The 21,895-nt window shown below is 40.2% G+C and overlaps 1 protein-coding gene across 8 annotated transcripts in view; it reads right to left on the reverse strand.

Moving 5' to 3' along the window:
* Window positions 1-652: 652 nt before the first annotated feature.
* kif1b (kinesin family member 1B) overlaps window positions 653-21,895 on the reverse strand; it is a 54,509-nt gene continuing 33,266 nt past the window's right edge. For 3 of the 8 annotated variants that reach the window (XM_068334658.1, XM_068334639.1, XM_068334649.1), the window contains 29 exons: window positions 17,448-17,553; window positions 16,616-16,764; window positions 15,571-15,749; window positions 15,303-15,440; window positions 14,051-14,302; window positions 12,269-12,387; window positions 11,786-11,871; window positions 11,235-11,364; window positions 10,421-10,574; window positions 10,134-10,224; window positions 9,926-10,044; window positions 9,759-9,814; window positions 9,323-9,523; window positions 8,535-8,643; window positions 8,205-8,271; window positions 8,009-8,093; window positions 7,499-7,604; window positions 7,129-7,155; window positions 6,228-6,342; window positions 5,991-6,124; window positions 5,830-5,891; window positions 5,596-5,741; window positions 5,223-5,483; window positions 5,026-5,097; window positions 4,695-4,816; window positions 4,455-4,607; window positions 4,036-4,228; window positions 3,793-3,911; window positions 653-3,711 (listed from right to left, as the gene is read on the reverse strand). In XM_068334658.1, the coding sequence (XP_068190759.1) occupies window positions 3,669-3,711; window positions 3,793-3,911; window positions 4,036-4,228; window positions 4,455-4,607; window positions 4,695-4,816; window positions 5,026-5,097; window positions 5,223-5,483; window positions 5,596-5,741; window positions 5,830-5,891; window positions 5,991-6,124; window positions 6,228-6,342; window positions 7,129-7,155; window positions 7,499-7,604; window positions 8,009-8,093; window positions 8,205-8,271; window positions 8,535-8,643; window positions 9,323-9,523; window positions 9,759-9,814; window positions 9,926-10,044; window positions 10,134-10,224; window positions 10,421-10,574; window positions 11,235-11,364; window positions 11,786-11,871; window positions 12,269-12,387; window positions 14,051-14,302; window positions 15,303-15,440; window positions 15,571-15,749; window positions 16,616-16,764; window positions 17,448-17,553 (3,594 nt within the window). In that variant the 3' untranslated portion in view covers window positions 653-3,668. The remainder of the gene's footprint in view (window positions 3,712-3,792; window positions 3,912-4,035; window positions 4,229-4,454; window positions 4,608-4,694; window positions 4,817-5,025; window positions 5,098-5,222; window positions 5,484-5,595; window positions 5,742-5,829; window positions 5,892-5,990; window positions 6,125-6,227; window positions 6,343-7,128; window positions 7,156-7,498; window positions 7,605-8,008; window positions 8,094-8,204; window positions 8,272-8,534; window positions 8,644-9,322; window positions 9,524-9,758; window positions 9,815-9,925; window positions 10,045-10,133; window positions 10,225-10,420; window positions 10,575-11,234; window positions 11,365-11,785; window positions 11,872-12,268; window positions 12,388-14,050; window positions 14,303-15,302; window positions 15,441-15,570; window positions 15,750-16,615; window positions 16,765-17,447; window positions 17,554-21,895) is intronic. The other 5 variants (XM_068334695.1, XM_068334666.1, XM_068334685.1 and 2 more) reach the window with 3 other exon arrangements.

The following is a 21,895-nucleotide window of genomic DNA, read 5'->3' on the forward strand; positions in this document are numbered from 1 at the left end:
TTTTTTCCATGCAGAATGGGATTTCATAGAATCATGTTTCTCTTCTAATTATTGGAACTCCATGACAGATGACAGGAGTATGACTTTACACTAAAGCACTCTGATGTCAACCATATCTTTACTAACCCATTGTTGCATGGTTGATACAAGTAAAAGGTCTCCTTTTAAACAAAACAACAACAAAAAAAATTTCAGAATTTTGTTTTAACTCATTTTGTATTTCAAATTGATGATTAACATTGGTAAGTGATGTGATTCGATTATAAGTGAAGATGTTTCTAAAAGCACAGTCATAAGGCTGCTATGATCCTATGGGTCATTTATCGTGGTTTTTTTTTGGGACATTTTTTCTGCTGTGTCTCCTCTCCTTGGTGTGTTTGTGTAAGATTGTATAGGTTACTGCAGACCTTTGTTGTGATTGGACCTACACGTTGTGCCAAGGTTTCTCCTTGGCCAGGGCATAAAAAGATTTAAGACTAATTAAAAGAAAACGACTTATCTGGTCCTTTTATTTCTTCCTACTCGACTTACTGCAGGTGTGAAAATGGTTCTGTTGTAAAGAAATGTCAGGAAAAGGTAAGAAAGAAAGGTAAAAAAGCACAATAATAGGAGTCAAACTGCAAAAAGACAAACAGGTACCACTTTTTCTGCTAATGCACAGTTTGCACTTTTATTGTTGCCTCATTCACTAAACAGTTCAATGATGCAAGATTACCATACACAGAATTAGGATATCTGCAGGACACATCTATGCTATACAGCGAATGGATTATAATTATTACAAATACAGTAAACATATTTACATTTTAATTCAAGCGCCATACAACACAGATATTTACAAAATAATTATGAAAATGAAACCAGTCTGACAAATAATGTACAGCGTTAATTTCATGGTTTGTCTTTCTTTCAGTGAGCAAATCCAAAGGGAACACAGTTAAATGATATTAATTATCAGCGGGGAAAAAGAAAAATACTTTTTTTTTTTTTGAAAGGCATCAATGGGAAAAAAAGTGTTGAGATGAAGAAAGACACCAGCACAATAATAGCATACTGTCATTTTCAATGTAAAAGCTACTCTCTATAATATTCCCTGATATTAGAAACTAAAAAAAAATGAGTTCAAACCACCTCTATTTTGCTAGAATTCAAGTGGCTGGCTAGCATTGGTGGTGAAAAAATATTGTTCAAATCGAGAAAAGACCTTTAACTCACACCACTTTTGTCTAAATGTAACTCATCTAGCCTAAGAAGATGCAGTGGGCTGCATTTTTGTCCTCTTCTTCAATAATTCTCTGTAAATGATGGAAAACACACATCTTCAGAGTACATTCCATATCTCTCACACCATCATTTGGTTGATTCCGGGTACAAACAACTAAACCGCAGACTTCCTTTGATCAGTTAGTTGAACCCTTTATTGATATGTGCAAATAGCAAACTAATATATACATTGCAAACAATAAATACACAATTCAAAATATACCTCTGCAAATCAGACACTAGAGAGAAAATGTTTGCTCTGACAGGTATTCTTATCGATACTTATCGTATACGAGGAGGAGGCTGAGGTTCATTTGAGGTATGCAGCACTGTGAGACTTGAGCAGTGCACACATGCGGTTTTCTGACCGTCGGGTTGGCTGACCTGAGGACAGTGATGGTGATATATTTCCAATAAAGTCACTGATTATTGTAACAGACTGGCTCTACTCATGTTTCCACACATCCAATCTGAATGTCCCTTTCATAAAATATGATGGTCAAACTGCTGGTTGGTTGGCCAGAGTTTTTAATGCCCATCTCCACTTAACACAACTCTAACATTTGTAGTAGCCACCAAAAGGACTAATTCATTTATGTAGGCGTGAATGAAGCAGCTGTGAAGTGCTGTACAGAGCAAATATTTTCATAAATATCAGAAATAAAACCTTTTTCTACATGCCGTCCCTTTAATATCACACCTTTCCTTTCTGCATGTTTTCTTTCCAATCTTTCTGAGGAACAGCTATCCAGTGTAGCCTTGATATGTGCTCTAATCAGTGTTCCTGACATGGACAATATCTTGCACTCAACCTGTTCGACTTGCCCTTGTCTTGCTATAGATATGTTAATGTGCAAAATAAGGTTCAACACCAATGTAATTGGTTAGAAATAAACATATTCCCTCTATTAGATTTCATATAAAGCTTCCTTTTGGGATGATAAAAGCATAGAAAAAAACTGTTAAAAATAAAAAAACAAACAAACAGCCCAATAAGAATTAGATAATAATTAAATTCAATGGTACAAATAAAAAAGGAACACACAACCTGCGGTGCTGCTGAATAGTAAGTACTTGACAGTGAGGGGAGTCATGGGTTCAATAACCGTCTGTCCTGCAGTCTACAAGCAGCTCCATCAAATAAATACGAGCACCAAAGCTAAAGCATTACAACTTCCTATTTCTTCCTTCTATTTTACCACATTCTGTCTTGAATCCACAGGTACATGATGGTTATAAACAAAATTAGACAATGTTGTAACATGTTGCATGAGAAGAGCTGAGAGGAATATCTTGAATCACTTTATTAACACATTAATGCCAGAACAGACATTATGTACTAATCACGTCTGTCCTCCTCCCCTTCCCCTCATTCAAACCCTGGTTTTCATCTCAAGAGGATAAAACCAAATTAGTCACTTTGTCGGAAACAAACCATCGTCACACTTTCATGGCAGATACATGAAATAAACTTGATATATGTTTCCATGATTCCTCAGAGTTTTTTTTGACGCAAGAGTGTGATGAGAAATCTTTCACTGAAGGTTCTATGGGTTTTGGAGTTGGTTTATTTACAGGGACTAGGGATTTGGGTCTAAAAGTCACGTGGATGAGGTTGAAAAACCAGTGCTGCTCTCACGTCTATCTGATACGGGACAGATTTTTAGTTGTAACATTTATTTTTTTTATTTAAGGACCGTTCAGGAAGTGTTGCACTACCAACCAGAGGCTTTTTTTTCTCAATATACATCATACGGAACTTGAGGCAACCTTGCTTCCTCTAACAAAGCATAAACCAAAAAGTCACCTGGAGATATTTATCTGTTTTTCCTTCATTTAAACTGTAGTGATATGATAAGCAAATGTGGTCTTCTCCTGAGGACTGCTGCAGTTGTCTTGCGGGCATATTGATAAAATTAACAATAAAATAAAAAATTTCTCTTGAAACAAGTAACACTGATGGACACAATTTTATACAGATGACTGTCAAACTGAAAGTAAGTGGCCTGAAAGAACAGTTTCTGAAGAATCGTGCACACACAAGTAGACTATCACGACATGCTACTAGTTAGGGAATCAGGGAATGATGACAAAGTGGAACAAAATCAGACCCAAACATTGTCATAAAAACAAAACCACAGAGCTGAAGAGGGGGAGGAGGGAGGGAAGAGAAACAGCGAGAAGGAAAGTTTAGTTGCTGGAAGGTCGTTGGAGGAACAGGGGGAGGCAAACTCTTCTGAAACTGAAAGTTTTAGTCGAATGAAAGGAGATTTAAGCCACAAAGCTACTTATAAAAGAAAACCGTCAAGAATCACACAATGATTAATAAGTGTTAACACTTGGTAAGTTCAAAGGTCTTCCAAAAAGAATGGTAGCCACGGTGTCCTGTATGCCATCCGACTCACTCAGTTCTTCATGAGGCCGCTACGTCTCCTCGCCAACTTTGATCTGTGGGAACACGATGGTTTATACGTTTCTGAGGAATGGAGAAACTATATTGAGTGAAAAAGAAGCCTCGTGTTTGCATACCTTATCGTTCCTGCTAGAAGAGGGTTAAACGCATAGAGCCAGTCGTTCATATCTTTCTCGTTGTTCGCCTGCAAAAGGATTCCTCGATGTTTTGTGCAAACGGCAAATGTGTTGGGAGTCTGAAAAGAAATGAGGCTGACTGTTTTTTCACTTTGACAGTTTACAGGTTGAATGCTGTTAGACAACTCTCAGTGAACATGAACTCGATGTGAAGACATGGGCGGGAGCATGTTAAAACGCTACCTTGAGCATGGCCTGCTGGTCCTCGCTGTACTCCACCTGTGCTGTGGAGAGGTTGAGGACACCTCGCTCCACCGGGTCCTTGTCGCTGTTGTAGATAAAGACGTAGGGCCGACGCACGACCACAAAGTGCTTCACCCACGAATTGGAGCGCGGCTCCATGAAACTCAGGAAACCTTTCTTTGACACCACAGATCTGACAGGAGCAAATAAAAAGATCAGTTAAAAAATCTTTTTTTTGCAAAAGTAAATCAAGTTCCTCTTGGAATCACCCAAGTCCTTCAGCTCAGATTAGAAAACAGGAATAACCATTTTGATTTAGGGTGTGAAATGTGAGCAATGTGTTCACCTTTCGTAACTGCATCGCTGAACGTAAACAGGATAAAAACAGTGAAATAACAGCATGTCATGTCGTCACTCACCCTGGCCTCATTTCCTCGATGTCAGGCACCAGGTTGAGGAACTCGTTCTTTCCAGCCCGTGCTAGGTAAGAAGTCTCCAGTGTGGGAACCATGGGGAAGTTTTCATAGTCTGAGCAGGAGGGACTGGAGGCACGAGAACTGTTCTCTGGGGTCCTTAGGGAATGAAGCACACTACGTCAGCTTGTCTGGCCTCATAGACACTCACAGATATTTAACAAAGTAAATGAATAAAAGCTTTACTTTTGATCCATGGAGCCACAGCGGGAGTCAGACAGTGAGGGGCAGGTGGAGGAGGGGGTGAGAGTAGCGCTGCTGAAGCTGGTCACCGATGGGTCGCGTCCCATCGGTGAGATGTCAGACAACTGAAGAGGAAGAGGCATCAGTAAAAAAAAAAAAAACACTGTTAGAACAAAACTTCAGGTTATTTTACTTGTTCATACTGAAGTAACTGTTCAGTGGATAAAACCGTGTACCCAAAAATAAATCTGAGCAAGACAAAGTAGACCAATAACATACGATGTCTATCGTTGTATAATGAACGGTTTACAGTGCTCTTCATTTCACTGCTCACCTTGCAGTCACTGACACTGTTGACCAACTGGTTATACTCGCTGTTGAAGGTGTGTGTCAGGAGGCGCAGGCACTACAACAGAACAAGCACGACAGGGAAACGTGAGCAGCACAGAAGGAGAAAAAGCTGTTTGCAGATGATACTGATGCAGTAAAGACCAAATGATCAATGTCACTAACCCATAATACTCTTCTCACCTTAGTAGCCAGCTCCTTTTCGCGATCCACCAGGCTCTCGATGTCAGCTGAGTCGTACCCGCTGCTCTCGCTGGGTGTGATGGCACTCTCGAAGGTGGTGCTGGAGATCTGTGAGGAGATGGAGGTGGAGGTGGACAGGCTGCCGGAGCTCATGCTGGGGGACAGCAGCTCACTCAGGGACTTGGCGGTGGGAGCCGTTCCTAATAACGCTGCATCTCCAAGCTTCTCCCTCAGCAACAGGAGGTGACGGGTCTTCTCCACCTGGATGAGTGACACAGGCCGAGTCAGAGAGAGTTTCCCAATCAGAGAAGCGTCACAATAAGATATGACTGGTGAACATGTGTTTTGTTTTTTGTTTTCTTTAAAGACCCACCTCATGCAGCTGCTCCATTTTTTCCAGCTCCCACTGGTGCTCCACTATGAGACTGTCTCCTCTGGGCCTCCAGCCAGCCAGGTTCTCCTCTCCACGTACATAAGCCACCGATGTGTCCAGAACCTTCCTCCGCCTCCGCTGCATTCCTGCTCAAGACAGAGATACTCATGATCGTTTTCTCAGGATGGATATCAGTTGGCAGCGTGTTTTGGAACGGATTTCCAGATTGCTCACCTGGACTCCCTGTGTCTGACATTTTGCACAAGCTCAGCTCATAGATGCCAGTGACTCGATTGCTGTTGCAAAGACGAGGACATAGTGTTTCTATAAATGTTATGCATATGAAATGATCCAACCGCTTTTAATGGCTCCACTATGTCTGGATGAAGACTTACCAGTCTGGGGTTTTGGAGTATCCGCTTCCAAACAGGTTCCTGAGCGAACGAGGAGGGGAGATCTTTGCGTCTCGTGAGTAAAAGACCATGCAGATGTCTTTGGTTATAATGGCTGGCTGGATGCAGTGGTCCAGCTGTGGGCCACAAAGAGAGAGCTTGTTAGCCGCTGACATCTAGAGGTGAGATAAGCTGTGCAGTGGAACCAGACGGCGTAACAAAGAGAGGCAGATGTCTGACCTCCAGATATGCAGACAGGGTCATGTAGATCTTCTCTCCATACGGGGTGACTCGGTTGAGGAGGAGGGAGTTATGCAAGGAGCTGTCCCACACCGCCTCGAAGCGGTAGAAAGTCCTGAAGACAAAAAAAAGAAGAAGGTTCAGTTGACCGATACAATTTCAACCATCAGTGATTTCACTACAGAGAGACGGTGCACTGACTGAGGTGACCCCACACATTACTTTGGTTATAACAACACATAAAAAAACAAAACAAGGTGAGACCTTGACGGCAGACACAATGTGATCAGGAGCTACTGCAGGTAAGAGGGGTGTGTGGAATACAGGTATTGTCGGTGTAGCAAACTGTTTGACATATGATGAGGGTCAAACTTCCTCTGGACTAATACTTGTAGATGCAGTGATGGAGGAACAGAGCTAACCTGGTGGAGGTTTGTGGTCTCTAAGATTTGTCTGGTTTATATCTGTGACTGCATGCTTTCTAAAATAGTGAGGTTTTTATGAGTTAAACACTTCCTATCTCTGGCAGCAGGGGGCACTGTTACCCTAATATTGTGAGCCAGACCTGCCATGTTTGTGGCTTAATGGCTTTGGTTGTTATTCTTATTATTTAATTACATTAGTGCAAAAATAGTTATGAGAAACACAAGATCAACATACTATGATACTAAATAATACAAATAAGGAGCTGCAGTTTCATATATATACCTTGCCTTTATTTGCCCATTAAACTGGAGTTAGATCTTTTGAAACTAAAGATTGATGGAAATGAAGGCAGACTCATTACAATATACTAATAAAAAACACTGTGGGGATAAATTATTTCTATAAATCTATAGTGCTAAAGAGAGGCATAAAGTTTTTTCAGTGAAAAAGCCTTATGTTCTCTGGTCACAGGTACCTATCAATATCCTTATCAATAGAAAGCCTGAGCACAATCAATCCAGCCGCAGCAGCAGAAAAAAAGAGTGCATAGACAAAAAGAGAGAAGCACAGAAAGTCAGGAAACAGAAACCATGGAACAAAGTAACAGTTGTGAAAATGGAAATGTTCATGCAGTGGTTACTCTGCCTTCAGCAAATAAAAAGATGAGAGCACCAATGTACGTAGATCCTGCCTGATCCCAGTTTAAAATGTTGTTAAACAAAGAAAAAATGATTATAGGTAGTTATAAATTCAGACATGGATTTACATCTTGATCTTCTGAATATATTGTGTTCATCAAACACAACTCAATTCAAGATGGCGAGACAGTCAGCAGTATAAATTACCTGTTGGCGTTGTGGGTTGACTTAATGTTCTTAGCAGATATGATGTTCAGGGACAGCACAGATTCTGCAGCACAACTGTCCACTTCCGCCTTGTTCCTGATGCGACCTGGTCGGTCACACAAAAGATTGTCGTCACAGACGCTAAAGTGACTTTGTTATGATGGAGCGTAAACACTTGATGTAGCAAGTCAGTCAGCAGATTTGAATTCAACAGCCATATGGTCACATTGTCCCGAGGCAAAACTCTGAACACACCCCTCCTTGTGATCTACGGCTATAGAATAAACAGCTTCATGAAGCAGGCGGCCTGTGGCGCAGCAGACAAAACTGCAAACTGTATAAACAGGAGAACAGAAACTCTATGTTCCATTACATCCAAACAAACTGAAGCTGTTTTGTGAGAATGAAATATGTCTCATTTTATCAAGGCATCCACAGACTCGTCTCTGTGAGCAGCGATCACCTAGCAACATCCTGCTCTTATTGCCTTGTTTACTGTAGATAACTCACCTACAACCAGCTCACGAACGTCCTTCCAATGGAGCTCGCTTCCCTTCTCGTGGATAAGGGTCACGGTGATCCTCCGCTGGATGCCCTGCAGCATAGGCGACAGACGCTGAGCACAGGCAACACAGCTAAAGCAGAATAAAGCCTTGAAATGTTGAATATTAGATTTTGGTGAAAGTCAAGGACATGACTTCAGTACCTGGTGCAGGAGGTAGGTGCCATGACAGGGGAGCCCTCCACTGTGATCCACAACAGCTGGAATATACCTGTGGAAGCAGGGGGGATATTCACTTAAAACACCTTACTGTATTATTTAAAGGTACCAACATATGACATTGAATTTGGAAGTTAAGTAAATCTTAACTCAATCTAGTGGGGTTTACATTGGCTTATTTATCGTTGACCTATACTGATAAGTAGAAAACGTTTATTCCACTAACTAGTTGGATCAGGAGTTTGTTTGTGGTTATAGTTCAAATACAACATTTATTACAAATATATTCTGTGTAACGTGTGCGTGATCACTCACTCTCCAGTGGGCTCCAGCTCGCTGATCTCAAACCAGACCAGCAGATCGTATTTGCTGACGCACTGACCCAGGTTTGACTTGGTGATTGTGTTCAGCTTGGTGGCTGGAACTGAAGCAGATGGACACACAAGACACGTTTAATTTAAAAGTGTGTAATAAATGTGTAAAGTGAGTTAACAAAAGGAGGTGAAATAAGTGATGTGAACTCACTGCTGATGCTGGATACTCAACTACATCTACATATTATAATTTACAATTTAAATAGTGTTGTTCAAACATATTATCAAATTCACTATTAATTAAATGAGATGACAGAGAAAAGAGGCAATGAGACTCTTCACCGCTGCACAAATAAATACTGAGGAGCTAAATCACAGATTACACTGCCTCTGACAGCACCCCACTGTCCCACACATCAGGATTACGTTCCTATTGAAACAAGATAATCTTTGAGTCACATTCATTTGTACTGAAATGAACGTTATTCCAAATGAGAACCATACAGCAGCTAAACCCATAAAGACTCCAGGCTTTGGATTCTGATTTAACAGTGTCAATGCGATGTCAAAGCTCTTCTGTGATCACAATCACCTGTGCAGCGTATTTACCTGATGTCAGCCCAGGCGGGTTAATAAGTGACAGGGAGAGGTCTGAAATGATCTAAACAGCAGCACACACACCACCGCGGAGCGCTATTGACTACTGGTGCACAGCACTGGACTAAATCCTACAGCATGGGCCGATCTAATGTCTGGTTTTTAAGCTACCATGATGTACACTGTACCAACCATGGTGTTTGGGCACAGTTAGCACAAGGTCGCTGGGCACCGGGAGGAAAGGAAAGTGAGAGAGCTGGTCGGCCTCGTCTTCCAGACTGGCGACGGCGGAGGAGGCCAAAGCGTTGGCGTGGTCCGACAGCTTGTCCAGCACTTTGCCGTTCACATAGCCGCTCATCAGATAGCGGACCAATTCTATCTTTCGGGTGTGGTCTACGGTTTTAGTGTATGTTGTTTAAATGGTGACGGAGATTGGAAAAGCAAAGAGAAAAGTGAGATTTGGAAGATGGAGGACAGTGTTGGGTGGGAGGATTTGGTGTGTTGGGAGAATGATCACAAACCAAAATTCCACAAAAAGAAAGAAATTAGAGAAAAGATGAGCCATGATGATAAAACCATGAAACGATGAAGACAGACTTCAAGCATTTTATTAAGGTATAATCCTCACCTGGTTTCGACAGAGGCATAGGAATAGGGTAGTATTTCCTGGATGGTGTAGGGGGACTGTTGAAATACATGCAGTTATTTTTAATGAAAAAAACAACATCCATGTGGTTCAAGAAATATGAACTGTCAAGCAATCGAGAAACATTCTTCCACATGAAGCACACTAACCTGATCAGTTCCTGGCCGTGCAGATGCAGAGGGTGCTGCTGGTAGTGGCCAAACACTTCGAACACGATGGGTTTATTCTTGATGTACTCAATGAAAGACTCTGTGACCTCAACTGTAATCTGTTCCAACAGCGAAAAAGAGGGAGGTCAAAACGGATGGAGGTGTTAAAGAGCAGTGTGTAGGTCTGTGTGTGTCTGTTTGGACTCACATTCTGAACATGGTAAAAGCCAAGAGGAGCTCCTTTGCCCATGTTTTTTAGTGGCTCCGTGGAAAAAGCTTCATCATGACGATGCAGGAAACTGAGGAAGGAAACACAAGCATGCATCAGGATGTTCCATTTATTTGGTTACATTTGATCAAATTACTTTCAAACCAACATAAATTGAATATGAAAATATCAGAAGTTATTGCAAGACCTCTGTAAGACATCACATAGAGGTGCAAACATCTGTTCAGCTGCATTGCTGCAGACATTTTTGAAGACTGCTGACTCACTTGAATTGACAAAAGATATCTGCGAACTCAGGCGGGACGCCATTGGCCTGCAGCACAGTAACACGGAAGGTAAAGATGCTGCCAACCTCCAGTTGACCTGCCAGGCTGTCACCATGACTCAGTTTGGTCTCTGAGATGTTACCCAGTTTGAGGTCTGCAGAAAGCCAGAGCAGAGGGTTAAGAGGACTTATAAGGATAGAGATGAAGAGGTTGTGTGTTTGTGAACAAAATAACCCAAATAGTTCTGAAAGGATTTTAAGGAAACCTCCTGGAAGAGGTGGACCTGAGGAGCGGAAGAGGTGATTAGATTTTCCAGCTTATCTGGAAGATGGTCTGGATCCAGGAGGTAGTTCCGTGAATCCTGCCATGGTGTGCCATTCCATTCTGTTTCTGATTGGTTTGGCTTGACAATGACATTCCTCAAATGGCCCCTCAATGAACTTTGACTACATGTGCAACATCATCATTATGCTGAGCCAATAAGAGGCCGAGTACAACAGGTCCATAGTTCATTTCGGTCACATGGTGCCGCCATAGTAGAATTGGTAAATTTGCTTTGCTGAGGTCTATATGATTTGTATCTGAATTCTACGCTTGGAGCTTTAGGCTGCTTTATTTATTTAAACAAAGAATTTAACCATAAAATAGACTTCATACAAATTCTTTCACAAGGTAAGAAAAACCGCAGCAGCAGCTTCATTTCCATTACTATACATCCGAAGGGCCTTCAATAGGACCATCTGCCAAGCACGTTTCCCTTTGGGAGGAGAGGTTGAAATTTATGAGCAGAGAGGTGAAGGTCTGGCAAGCATACCCATGTCACTGATTCTGTTGAGCTCCTCTGAGGGTGTGATGACCTCTGAACTCTGACCCTGACCCTCCACAATGCGCAGCTCTTCCAGGGACAAGCCAGAGCGGGTCATGACGGTGGAGGGGAAGTCATTCTGATTGGATAAAAAGGAGATGGACATCAGGGTAGAGACAAGATTAGAATACAACTGGGGGAGAGAAGGTGAATCCAAACCCTCCACCTGTATGAATGTGTTCTGATATTTTTGTAAAGACAGGGATTAGGACTTCTAAATAATAATTACAGTATTTTCCTTACTATAAGGCGCACCTAAAATCCTTTAATTTTCTCAAAAACCGACAGTGCGCCTTATAATCCAGTGTGCCTTATGTATGAAAAGGTTTTGGAAAAGGGTATTCATTGAAGATGCGGCTTATAGTCCAGTTCACCTTATAGTGCAGAAAATACTGTAGTATTTCTTATATAGAATAGTAAAGAAAATCTCTGCTGCTGCTCTCTAAAAAAGGGAAAAAAAGCATGTTTGATGTAAGACCTTCATCTGACTCTGGGCTTACCTTTTTGAAGTACTCATCATCAAAGGAGATCTTGGCAGTTCCCGACTGTCTAATTCCTGAGCCGTAGTCTGGAGCCTCCTCATCAGCTAAAAAGAGACAAACATCATCTTATCAGGATCAGCTGACTCAAAGGGATAAAACAGCTCAAATATAAACAGAGAACCTAAGGAGTTTTCTCTGTAGAGAACCTTCAAAATGTTTTCATAGTGGCGGTGGAATAGAATCACATGCATGATAGGGCAAAATAGTTTGTTAGCTATTAAAATATCAAATGTTAAACAAACAGTACTGCATAGTAAACCTTCAAATGGCACACAGTCATCATGCATAAATAAATTTGATTTTAATTGCTTGACGACACATAACTCCTACATTCATGAAAATTCAACAATCAGGACACTAAAAGTCCATTTCATACAAGCAGGATATAACCTGTGTTATTCTAACAGTATTGCTCATTAGAGTAACTCATTAATTACTCACCAGCTATAGCCTGAACCCCCACACGCAGGAAACCACGCACCTCGCCTTTCTCTGTTACTATGGCAACACGGTGCACCAGTGGTACGGGATACAGCAGGTTGCTCAGGTACACGAACGCTCTAAGTAAAAAAAGGAAAAGTGAGATGAGTAAAGATGATTTTGCTGCAGTGTGGAATGACTGCTGCAGTCATCACATCCACAAATCACACACGTATGATTTTTTAAAATAGTTATATAACTGCAACGCTCTCTACTCCATTAATCAACCCTACCGAAAGCAGCTGTGATAGACGAACTGAAAAACATTGTAGTCGTTACACAGAGCAAATTTTTTCATAGTGTTACATGTTATTTTCACAAACAGTTCCTTATTTATCACATGTTAAAGACTACAAACCATACAATAAAATATTAGTAACTATTAAGCTACAGAAAAAGCAAAAACAAAAGAAGGAACAAAACCAAGAACATAAAATCATGTGTGCTACAGGGCCCTGAAATCAGACTGACAGGATGTCAACAGGGAGCCTGGGAGGCAGCAGTAAACGCTTTATAGTTCATGTGCTGTGTTAGGGTGATGCTCGTGCATCACACACACACACACACACACACACACACACACACACACACACACACACACACACACACACACACACACACACACACACACACACACACACACACACACTCTGACATTTTGCTTTGTTAGACTTGATTTGTTTAGCTGCATGCTGGTGACACTCATTCCTCCTACCCCCCCACCCTCCCCTCTCTCCCTCCCTCCTTTCACAGACTCAAGGCCGAGGCGGAAGGGACAGATCAATCTGTGCACCCTCTGAAGTCATTGTGACGAAAGTAGCTGAGCTACAGCTGCAGCACCGTCTGGTTGGCTTAGAGCCTGCATTGACGTGACGTTTCTTTATGAGATCAGGTTATTTAAGAGAGAGATGAGAATTTTCTAGCTCTGACGGTACACCCATGATAACTGTGCTCTGATTTGGAACGCTGCTGCAGCTTATTTTCACATAACAGTGAATGGACAAACACAAGTATGCATGATTATGTTATGTTCAACAACTACTGTGTTAATATATCAAACAAAAAATTTGGCAATAATGTTAAAACAAACAAGTTATAAAATAAATGTATAGATATCGTAATAAATAAAATGAACAAATAAGGTTTAAATGTAAAAACACAACAGAATGACACACAGCTATGTGCACAGATGTGGGAATTAATACAGTCAGAGGCGTGATGGAGGCGGGAGTGAAACGTCACACTGGGAGGATTTGGAGAGAAAAGGATGGTGGGTTTTCAATTTTTGGAAACACTTATGGAAGTCTAAATTGAAACTAGCTCATATAAAGCAGAGCTGTGAGCACAGACGTAAAACTAATCATATTAAATCCAAAATTGTCCTATTTATCTCCACACCACTGTAGTGATTACACAATCCAATCTGAATTTATTCTCAAGCAGGATTTGCTCATGTATCCGCTTATAGAATTTGCATTTTTTAAGACTTTATTTGAAAGATAGTAAAATACACACTGATGTCTTACATCCTACATTCTGCTGCTTTCATATACACTATTTCTTCAGACCATTGTTGTTGGGTGTAACATTAGTCCTCTGCACTAAATAATCTTATTTTCTACACCTTCTTTGTTAGTCTGATTTACTACAAATAAATTACACCACACCAAGCTGGAATCTACCCCAAACTCCCGTCCCAGCCTGAGTGTGGAAGACATGGGAACACTAGTCCCAGTCACCAACCTTCCCACCAGGATGAACCAGGGGGAGCGGTCGTAGAAGGGGTCCTGGCCGTCGCTGAAGATGTCGGAGCCCTCCTCGGTGCCAGCATCTGAGCTGGTGTCGTCCACAAACGCCTCGTCGTCGATCAAATCAGACATCTCGCTCTGGCGCTCATCTGCCAGCTCAGTGATCTCCGAGTCGGTGGTGGAGAAGGTGGGCGAGGGCGTGCGGTCAGCCAGGTGCTCATTGACACAACCGTGGAAGATGGGGGAACTGAGAAAGTTGGTAGTTTGGGAACAGTGGCAAGAACCAAGGAAAGGTAACAGTGAAGTGATATACAAGTTAAACAGGACACTGCAGTTCACTATGTTTGACCTTGTGTTACATTCACAAATTTCCTACAAAAAATAATGTAACATCAACACATTGGCAAGAAAATCAAACAAACAGTAGCTGTACATTTATTTGCACATGCTTGCTTTTTCTACCTGCGCACAAAGTCACTTAGAAAATAACTTTTAGCAATACTTCTACTTTATAGCTGTTAGAAATGCAGCAGCAGGAGTCATTTCACGAAAGCAGGTATTACAGAAGAGGAAGCTGCTAAGTGTCACAGCTGTTTATAGAAACACGATTATTTTACACCAAAATGAAGCTCCACTTTAAAAGGATTAACTTACGAATCTCCTAATGTATGCTGGCTGAAAGAGGATAAAATACAAAATGCTGCAATATTCTACTGAATCCAGAGCTACTATGTTGTTTACAAGCATGAAATGAATGTCAGAGCAGCAGCAAAAGAACACAACAAACCCAGGAAAATTACAAAATTTGTGGATGAGAAAAAAATAGCAAAATGATAAATGTGGTAGAATCACAAAAGAATATTTTTCAATGACATAAAATAGTGCATAAAAAATTACAATGTAACAACAAATTTTTAACAGGATGACCAAAAAAAATGCTATGATGAACAATCAAATAGCACCAGATGAATGACAAATGATAATAAAGCAGGATTCCAACACAGGTTATCGCACACATACATATGTTGAATGTGCAAAAAAAAAAAAATTGAACACAAAAATGAAAAACAAAATAAAAATAACATGCGAATGAAAAAAAAATCACGTATCAATGGACCACAAATTGCCTGGATGAAGTTTTACTGAATCAATTAAACACAAAAATCTCCAACGTCCAAGTCGAACAGGCTTAAACCAAAACAAACAAACTAACGGTAAATGCATTTATCTGCAATTATGATACATACCTCCCCACCAGTTTAAACCAATGGAAGCGGTCATAGAAGGGATCATTTCCTGTCAGGGCACCCTCTCCGTCCTCCTGATTGGTGGAGGCCATTTCTCCGGCACGATCATACATCTCGCGCATCTGGTCCAACCTTTGCCTGCAAATGACAACAGAGCGAAAAAGCGTTAAAGACGCAGAAAGATAACATGCGCCTGGACAAAGAAATTCAGATGTCAGTTATGACATTATGTCGTGTACAGGCTACTAGAGGTCTTTCAGGTTATTACTTGAGTTTATCCAGGGACCAGTAATGAGTGGCTCCATTCTTTAGGTCCTGAACTTCCACAGCCACCACAGTGCGGGGGAAAGGCCTGGACTCACGGGCTTTCTCGGGTTCTGGTGACGAGAGCTCAGGGGGAAGTGGCGAGTAAAGAGTGTCTGTCAGCAAGACAAACTGGAACTGAACCTGAAAAATAAGTGCAATGGCTATGAGGGGAGGAATAATAGCACACTTAAAATTATATTTATCCAATTAATTTAATTTTTTTTCAAAAGTACAATAAACCATTTTGACTTTGAGAGATCAGCACTTCAGCCCTTGACCTATTTGCTGTCTTACTATCTTTTCTAGGGTGCTTCTAATTTACTGCACATATGCCACAGATGACAGGCCAAACAAATCTCCATTTTGTGGCCTCTCTCTTTTCTATCCTCCAGGGAAAAAATGCTGAAGCAATTAGCATCATTGGACATAAATTAAAGACTGAGCCTGAAGATAAATAAAGTATACAATGTGAAAATGTCTTTTTGACAGATGACTCATTTCCTGTATCAACCCTGTAGGAATATAAATTATACTGGTTGCAAAATGGGGAAGGTGGACTTCTGGCTCTGGATATTTTAATGAACTGCCTTGTGCATTATCGAAAAACAAAAGTGGTCAGTTAAAAAATAAATCATTATGATCACAGGCCAAATGGAAATGAATCATTCATGAGGCTGTTTCATGACATCATCATACAGTAATGCCATAATCCAGCGTCCCCAACGTACAGAACCTGATGCACTCTGAGGGTGACTCACCTCTGTAAAGGTGGAGCACAGCATTGATGAAAAACAGTGTTCAGCCGTGTTTAGAAACCCTAATTTTCCTTCAACGTGTAACATCTATCATATAAAGGCTCTCCAACTGTTTGTTTGCAGAACAGGAAGTAAACCGGTTCACCAGATGGCCGACACTCTTTTTTTTTTTGGTGCAGCACCATCAATGGTCAAATTTTTGTCCTCAAACTTTAAAGTGAAATATCTGTTGAAGTAGATTTGCTCACTTACTTTCTTCTTAAGCTCAACACTAATGGCATTGGCCTCCTTCAGGTAAACAGCGTTTCCCCACAACTGATCACGGAGGGAGGTGAACTGGTGGTACCTCCACTTCCTAAAGGCCCACTGAGCCAATTCGAACTCATGCTGGGTCCATGGAACTGAAGGGAGACAGAACACAACAGGTGTCATTGACATGCAAAACTAAATCAAATTAAATAAATTTATTACCCAGAACACACGTTAATCTAGCAGAATATATGATTGTATTTATAACAGTTGTTTTTAGCTTTCACAAATAATCATGATGTTTTTTTTATGCTCATTTATGCTTGCTAACCTGGGAATAAATTAAGACTGGATTTATGCTCAAGTAAGACTCAGGAAAAAAAATCTGTCATTAAGTGTTTGGAGGACATAGAATGTTAATTCTAGATCTGATATTAGCTCCCATAAGCCAGATTAAAAAAAAATTGAATGGAAGTTATCAGAAGTTGTTTGTGGAGAACAAATTTATGTTAAAGATTGCTTGCTATGGAACATTTTTGCCCGTAATTTAAAAACAACTTAAAACATGTAAAATTAATTTTGATACTCAATACTTCCAAGGAAATTAGTTTTTAGTGGGATTTGGATATTCTTGTGGAATAGTTACAAAAATGAATGAGACATTAATTGACAATTTAATTGTTCTAAATTGTTTGATTTTTTAAAAAATTCCTCATGTATATCCCAGTAGTTCGGACTCTTGACAACAATGTTAAAGGAAAACTATTACTTTTTATCCTTATTGTGGTCTTAAATAAAGGGATAGGGGAAATAATTTAATAGTCACAATACACACCTTCCTCCTCCTCCTCCTCTTCCAAATCTTCTTCATCAGGTGTCTCGGCTACCAGAGAAATAGTCTCCACTTGTTTCTGAAGTTCCTGCAATTTGCTCTCGTACACCTGGACACCAACACACAGGAAGTGAACATATATGACAGTCCACTCGCTGTGACATCAGCTGAACAGTCTCATCAGATCTACAACACAACATATTGTGTTGAGCTGGAATTAGTGCACATTCTCCACTCTCACTTAACTCCTTGAGATTTATTTCTGTATTAATGATATGTAGTTGAGATGCTTCTAACCAGTTAAACTGATGCAATAATAAATACCCTTGAATGTGTCAGCTGTGTGAAATGAAAGTAGATTAATAAGTTTAATACAGAATTAGATAAATACAAGAATTCTGTACTTATTCTGTACACAACATAAAGAAAATATTTAAGATATTCTGTTGTCATAACTGAATGTGAAACTTTAAAACTGAAGTTATGATTAAATAATAATAATCAAATTTTTACTGTTCAAAAAAACAGAAATAAATGATGAATTCTCTTTACATTAAAAAAGACAAATCTTCAAACAATGGATGACTGAAAAAACCTTTGATCAAAGTTCTTTGTCTGATACGAGTACAAAGAGTTCTGGAGATCAAACAATGAAGCATCTTATAGTTTGAGAGAAATGGTTGGAGTGGAAGATGAGAAGCGCTGGTAGAAGCTGAGTCAACTGTAATCCAATGAGGGGCGCCATGATCGTCAAAGCAGGTCAGGCAACGGTCCCAATGACCTCATCCTGTTTGTTCAGTGTCTTCTGGGAAGACAATACAGCCTTTTCATTTGGCATTAGCCTCCTCCCAACTGAATTCCTACCAGCAAGCCAAATGCTGAATTCTCTCCATTCAAACAAATCTTTGGAAATCTGATCAGTGTTACTGATCATAATCTGTATAGAGCTGATATTGTAAGACAACACGTATCATAATGCACTATGTGATGTTTGGAGCTGTTTCAAGAAAAAAATATTCTATTTAAATAAAATTAAACAAAATCAAAAATTAAATGTTAATTAGATGAAGCAAATTCTAACAAATCAATAATAAATCTACTGTGCATGGGATATGTCATGAGGTACAAAAGTGCAATACACAAAACACCTAGTAAGAATAATTATACGTCTAGGGATAAAGCTCTGCTCTGTGTATCAAAACAGTTACTTACTTAAAAGTGTGTAAAGAATTCACAGTACTTTAAGTGAAGCACACATGCGGGGATTCTGAGTCTCTCCTTAAACTGTATGTTGGCGGAAAAACGAACACCAGCCATCTACAACTGCACTTGGAGCATGTCATTTTATTACAGACATTCTTTAAAAATAAACCTCTGGCACACAGGGACTCGGTAAATGTTGTTGGGTTTTTTTTTTTACATATTAATAAAACCGTTAATTTTGACATAATAACCATCTGATTGCACAAAGTGCTCAACAAAAGGAACAAAGCAACTTTGTTGATACCACAATGAGGCACTTCATATTGAAAAGTCCAAAAGTCAGGCTGAAAACACTCGACAACACTTTGAATAAAGACAAAACACTAACAGGCACAGTATATATATTTTTAAAGGTAAGTACATTGTACATTGCCCACTTGATTTTGTAAACTGTTCTTTCAAGCATACCTGCTGGCCATCAGCACCCCAATGCATACTTTAAAACCATGTGCTAATGAAGCATTATTAGACACGAAGAAATGTAAGCTGTTACATGAGGAGATATTGAAAGACTCGACACATAAGATGGAGAGACTCGACTTGCATTTGACATTAAATCATTTGGTTTTATGTTAGAGTAAGGCAGAATATGTATTTATTGCATAAAATAGTAAAACGTTATTATTAATTATTAATTATTATTAATTTAACCATTTTTCTCACTTTCAAGGTCTGGTATTGAAATGTATAATTGTATATAATGAATGATGCAAGAAGAGACAGAGTGGCAGGAAGAAAAAAAAAAACCCTGTCATGGACAAGTGATTTTATCGACCATCGTTGTGATAGACCAGCTTATATGGACAGAAGGCATTTGATACAGAATCCAACTCTCATAGACATGCAGAGTTCTCCAGAATGACATGATGCAAACACTCCTCCCCAACACATTTTTAAGTGGAGTCTTTGGGAACCATGACAACACTCTGTGGGACACCCGATCAAACGGGGTGAACTTTGTGCTTACTCGGTCAACCACAAACCCAAAGTGTAATTTTAAGACGGACACAGACCTCAGCCTATGAAGTATGAACATTGTGGACTGTTTTAAGTGAAAATTAAATGTTGTGCAGGTCTATTTTTATAGAGTCTTAAACTCAAGGTGTCAAACAGAATTAATTATATCACGTTGGAAAGCCAAGCCAATGTATAATATAAGAGTGGTGTTTGGTAGTGTGCTAGGTGATAAAGTACATTTTAAAATAGTTTAAATCATAACTTAACATAAAAATGTGTTCTGTAATTAATTACACAACATATCTGTGACTTGAGGACGTGCAAAATATTGAAATACAAGTATGTGGCAGGTAGATAAATTCAATAAATCAAAAAAGAAAGATCAAAGTTTGGAATTAAGAATAAAAAAGCTTACTTAAGAAAGACTGGAAAAAATCATGTTGTTTATCTTAAAATGTTAATTGGTTAGGGCAAGTTATGGGGCTTTCATTAAAAAAGTAAGCTGAACCCTGGTACATGAGCACTGAAGTAAAAAGAAAGGGAAAATGTTTAAATCAAGAGTAATAATAACATAAATAAGCATAAAAAGGCACTTTTAAAATACTCCTTTTTACAACTATTTCCATCAACAAGTACATAGTTATTTTATAATTAATGACCCTGCTCTTTTTATTCCAGATCTAGACCAAAGATGACTTTAAACACAGATGTTATGAGGCACAACATACAGTAAAAAACAAACTGCAAAGAGAACTGATTTTCAATTGTAACATTCAGTAAAATGGTTCATTGAAATAAAAAATACAGCATTGGGGCATTTTTCAGTTCGTAAGTTAGCCTTAATGAAGATGAGACACTTCGATGTATTTATACTGTAGTGGTTTAAACATTCAAGATAAATCAATACTAAAATGGCAAAGATGTAAACTCAGAAATTCAGCCACGAAGATCATTTTGGCAAATCAAAGCATGATTGATGAAGCGTCACACGCTACAAAAGGAACAGGGTAGACATGGCCGAGTCTCTACTGAGAAAAAAACATTTGTTGGCTACAGTTCCTGGTGACAGCTCTCCCAATGCTACCAATGACAGCACACACAATGCAGCAAAAACTGCAAAAACAGCATATTTTATGATGATAATGTGTCTTTATAATACATGCAGTACTTTGGGTCAACCAATGTCACACTGATCTTGTGCAAAAGTAACAGTTTTAGCTGTCTGATTCACAGAATTGAGATTTGTTGTGATCTGTAATGCGTTTGCCTACTAAAGTTTATTGAGTTCCTCATCTCAGACCGTCGTCTCTCTGCTGGCTTTTAGATTGGGGTCTGACATTTGTCTGCGCATTCTTGGAGGTGCTTGAAAGTTGATTGGATGATTTGCATGGTCGATGTGATGGTACTGCTGGTAACCATTGAATCTGCCATCTGCATACATAATGTTATGGTAGTGGTACGGCTGTTGTTGATGGTGTGGCTGGGGTTGTGCAGGCTGGTGGTGATGCTGACGGGGCTGATAGAAAGCCTGCGTGTGCCTCCTATTGCTTTCAGCCTGCTGCAGTGACTCCACTGATCCCGAGGGTCGCTGGCGGTGATTAAACGAGTTGCTGCGGCCCCGTTCATGGGGCAATTGATGCTGGCTGTTCCTATAGTTATGTCTTTGACCTTGTAAACCTTGCTCCACGTCATTACATTTGCGTTGGGGTGCTGGGCTTGGTGACGGGGGCGTGATGTGGACAACTGAAGCAGCCATTTGTTCTCTCGAGGGGACTCCCTCCTCAGGCTGACAGCTTTCACCCTCTTCCTCTACAGCTTCTTTGGGCACCTTGAGCTCAATCACTTGCTCGTCGGTGATGATTATGTGAGTACCTGGACTCCACGAGTTGCGGTGCTTCGGGTTACTTTTGAAGGGGAAACGTAGCTTACGGTCTTCTGGGGGTATGAAGCGATGTGGTCCGGTGTTCCGGCGGAGCTGCCTGGAGATCTCTTGTTGTTGAAGGTTTTTGAGTCGTAGCTGCTCTTGACGCATCCAGCGCATCTGTCCTGTCCGTTTCAAGGTGGAGTCATCGATTTCACTTTGACAGGTTTGTGAATCTACATCATCTCCATCGGGCTTCGTGGGAATGGGAGGTTTTCCCTCCTGAGGGCTGGGAGTGATGGCAGCACTGGTAGAAGTGTCTGTACTAGCAGCCATTTCTTGGCCCTCTGGAGTGATAAGAGGAAGGACC

This window comes from Antennarius striatus, chromosome 2 (genome assembly GCF_040054535.1).
Source record: "Antennarius striatus isolate MH-2024 chromosome 2, ASM4005453v1, whole genome shotgun sequence".
Taxonomy (NCBI): domain Eukaryota; kingdom Metazoa; phylum Chordata; class Actinopteri; order Lophiiformes; family Antennariidae; genus Antennarius; species Antennarius striatus.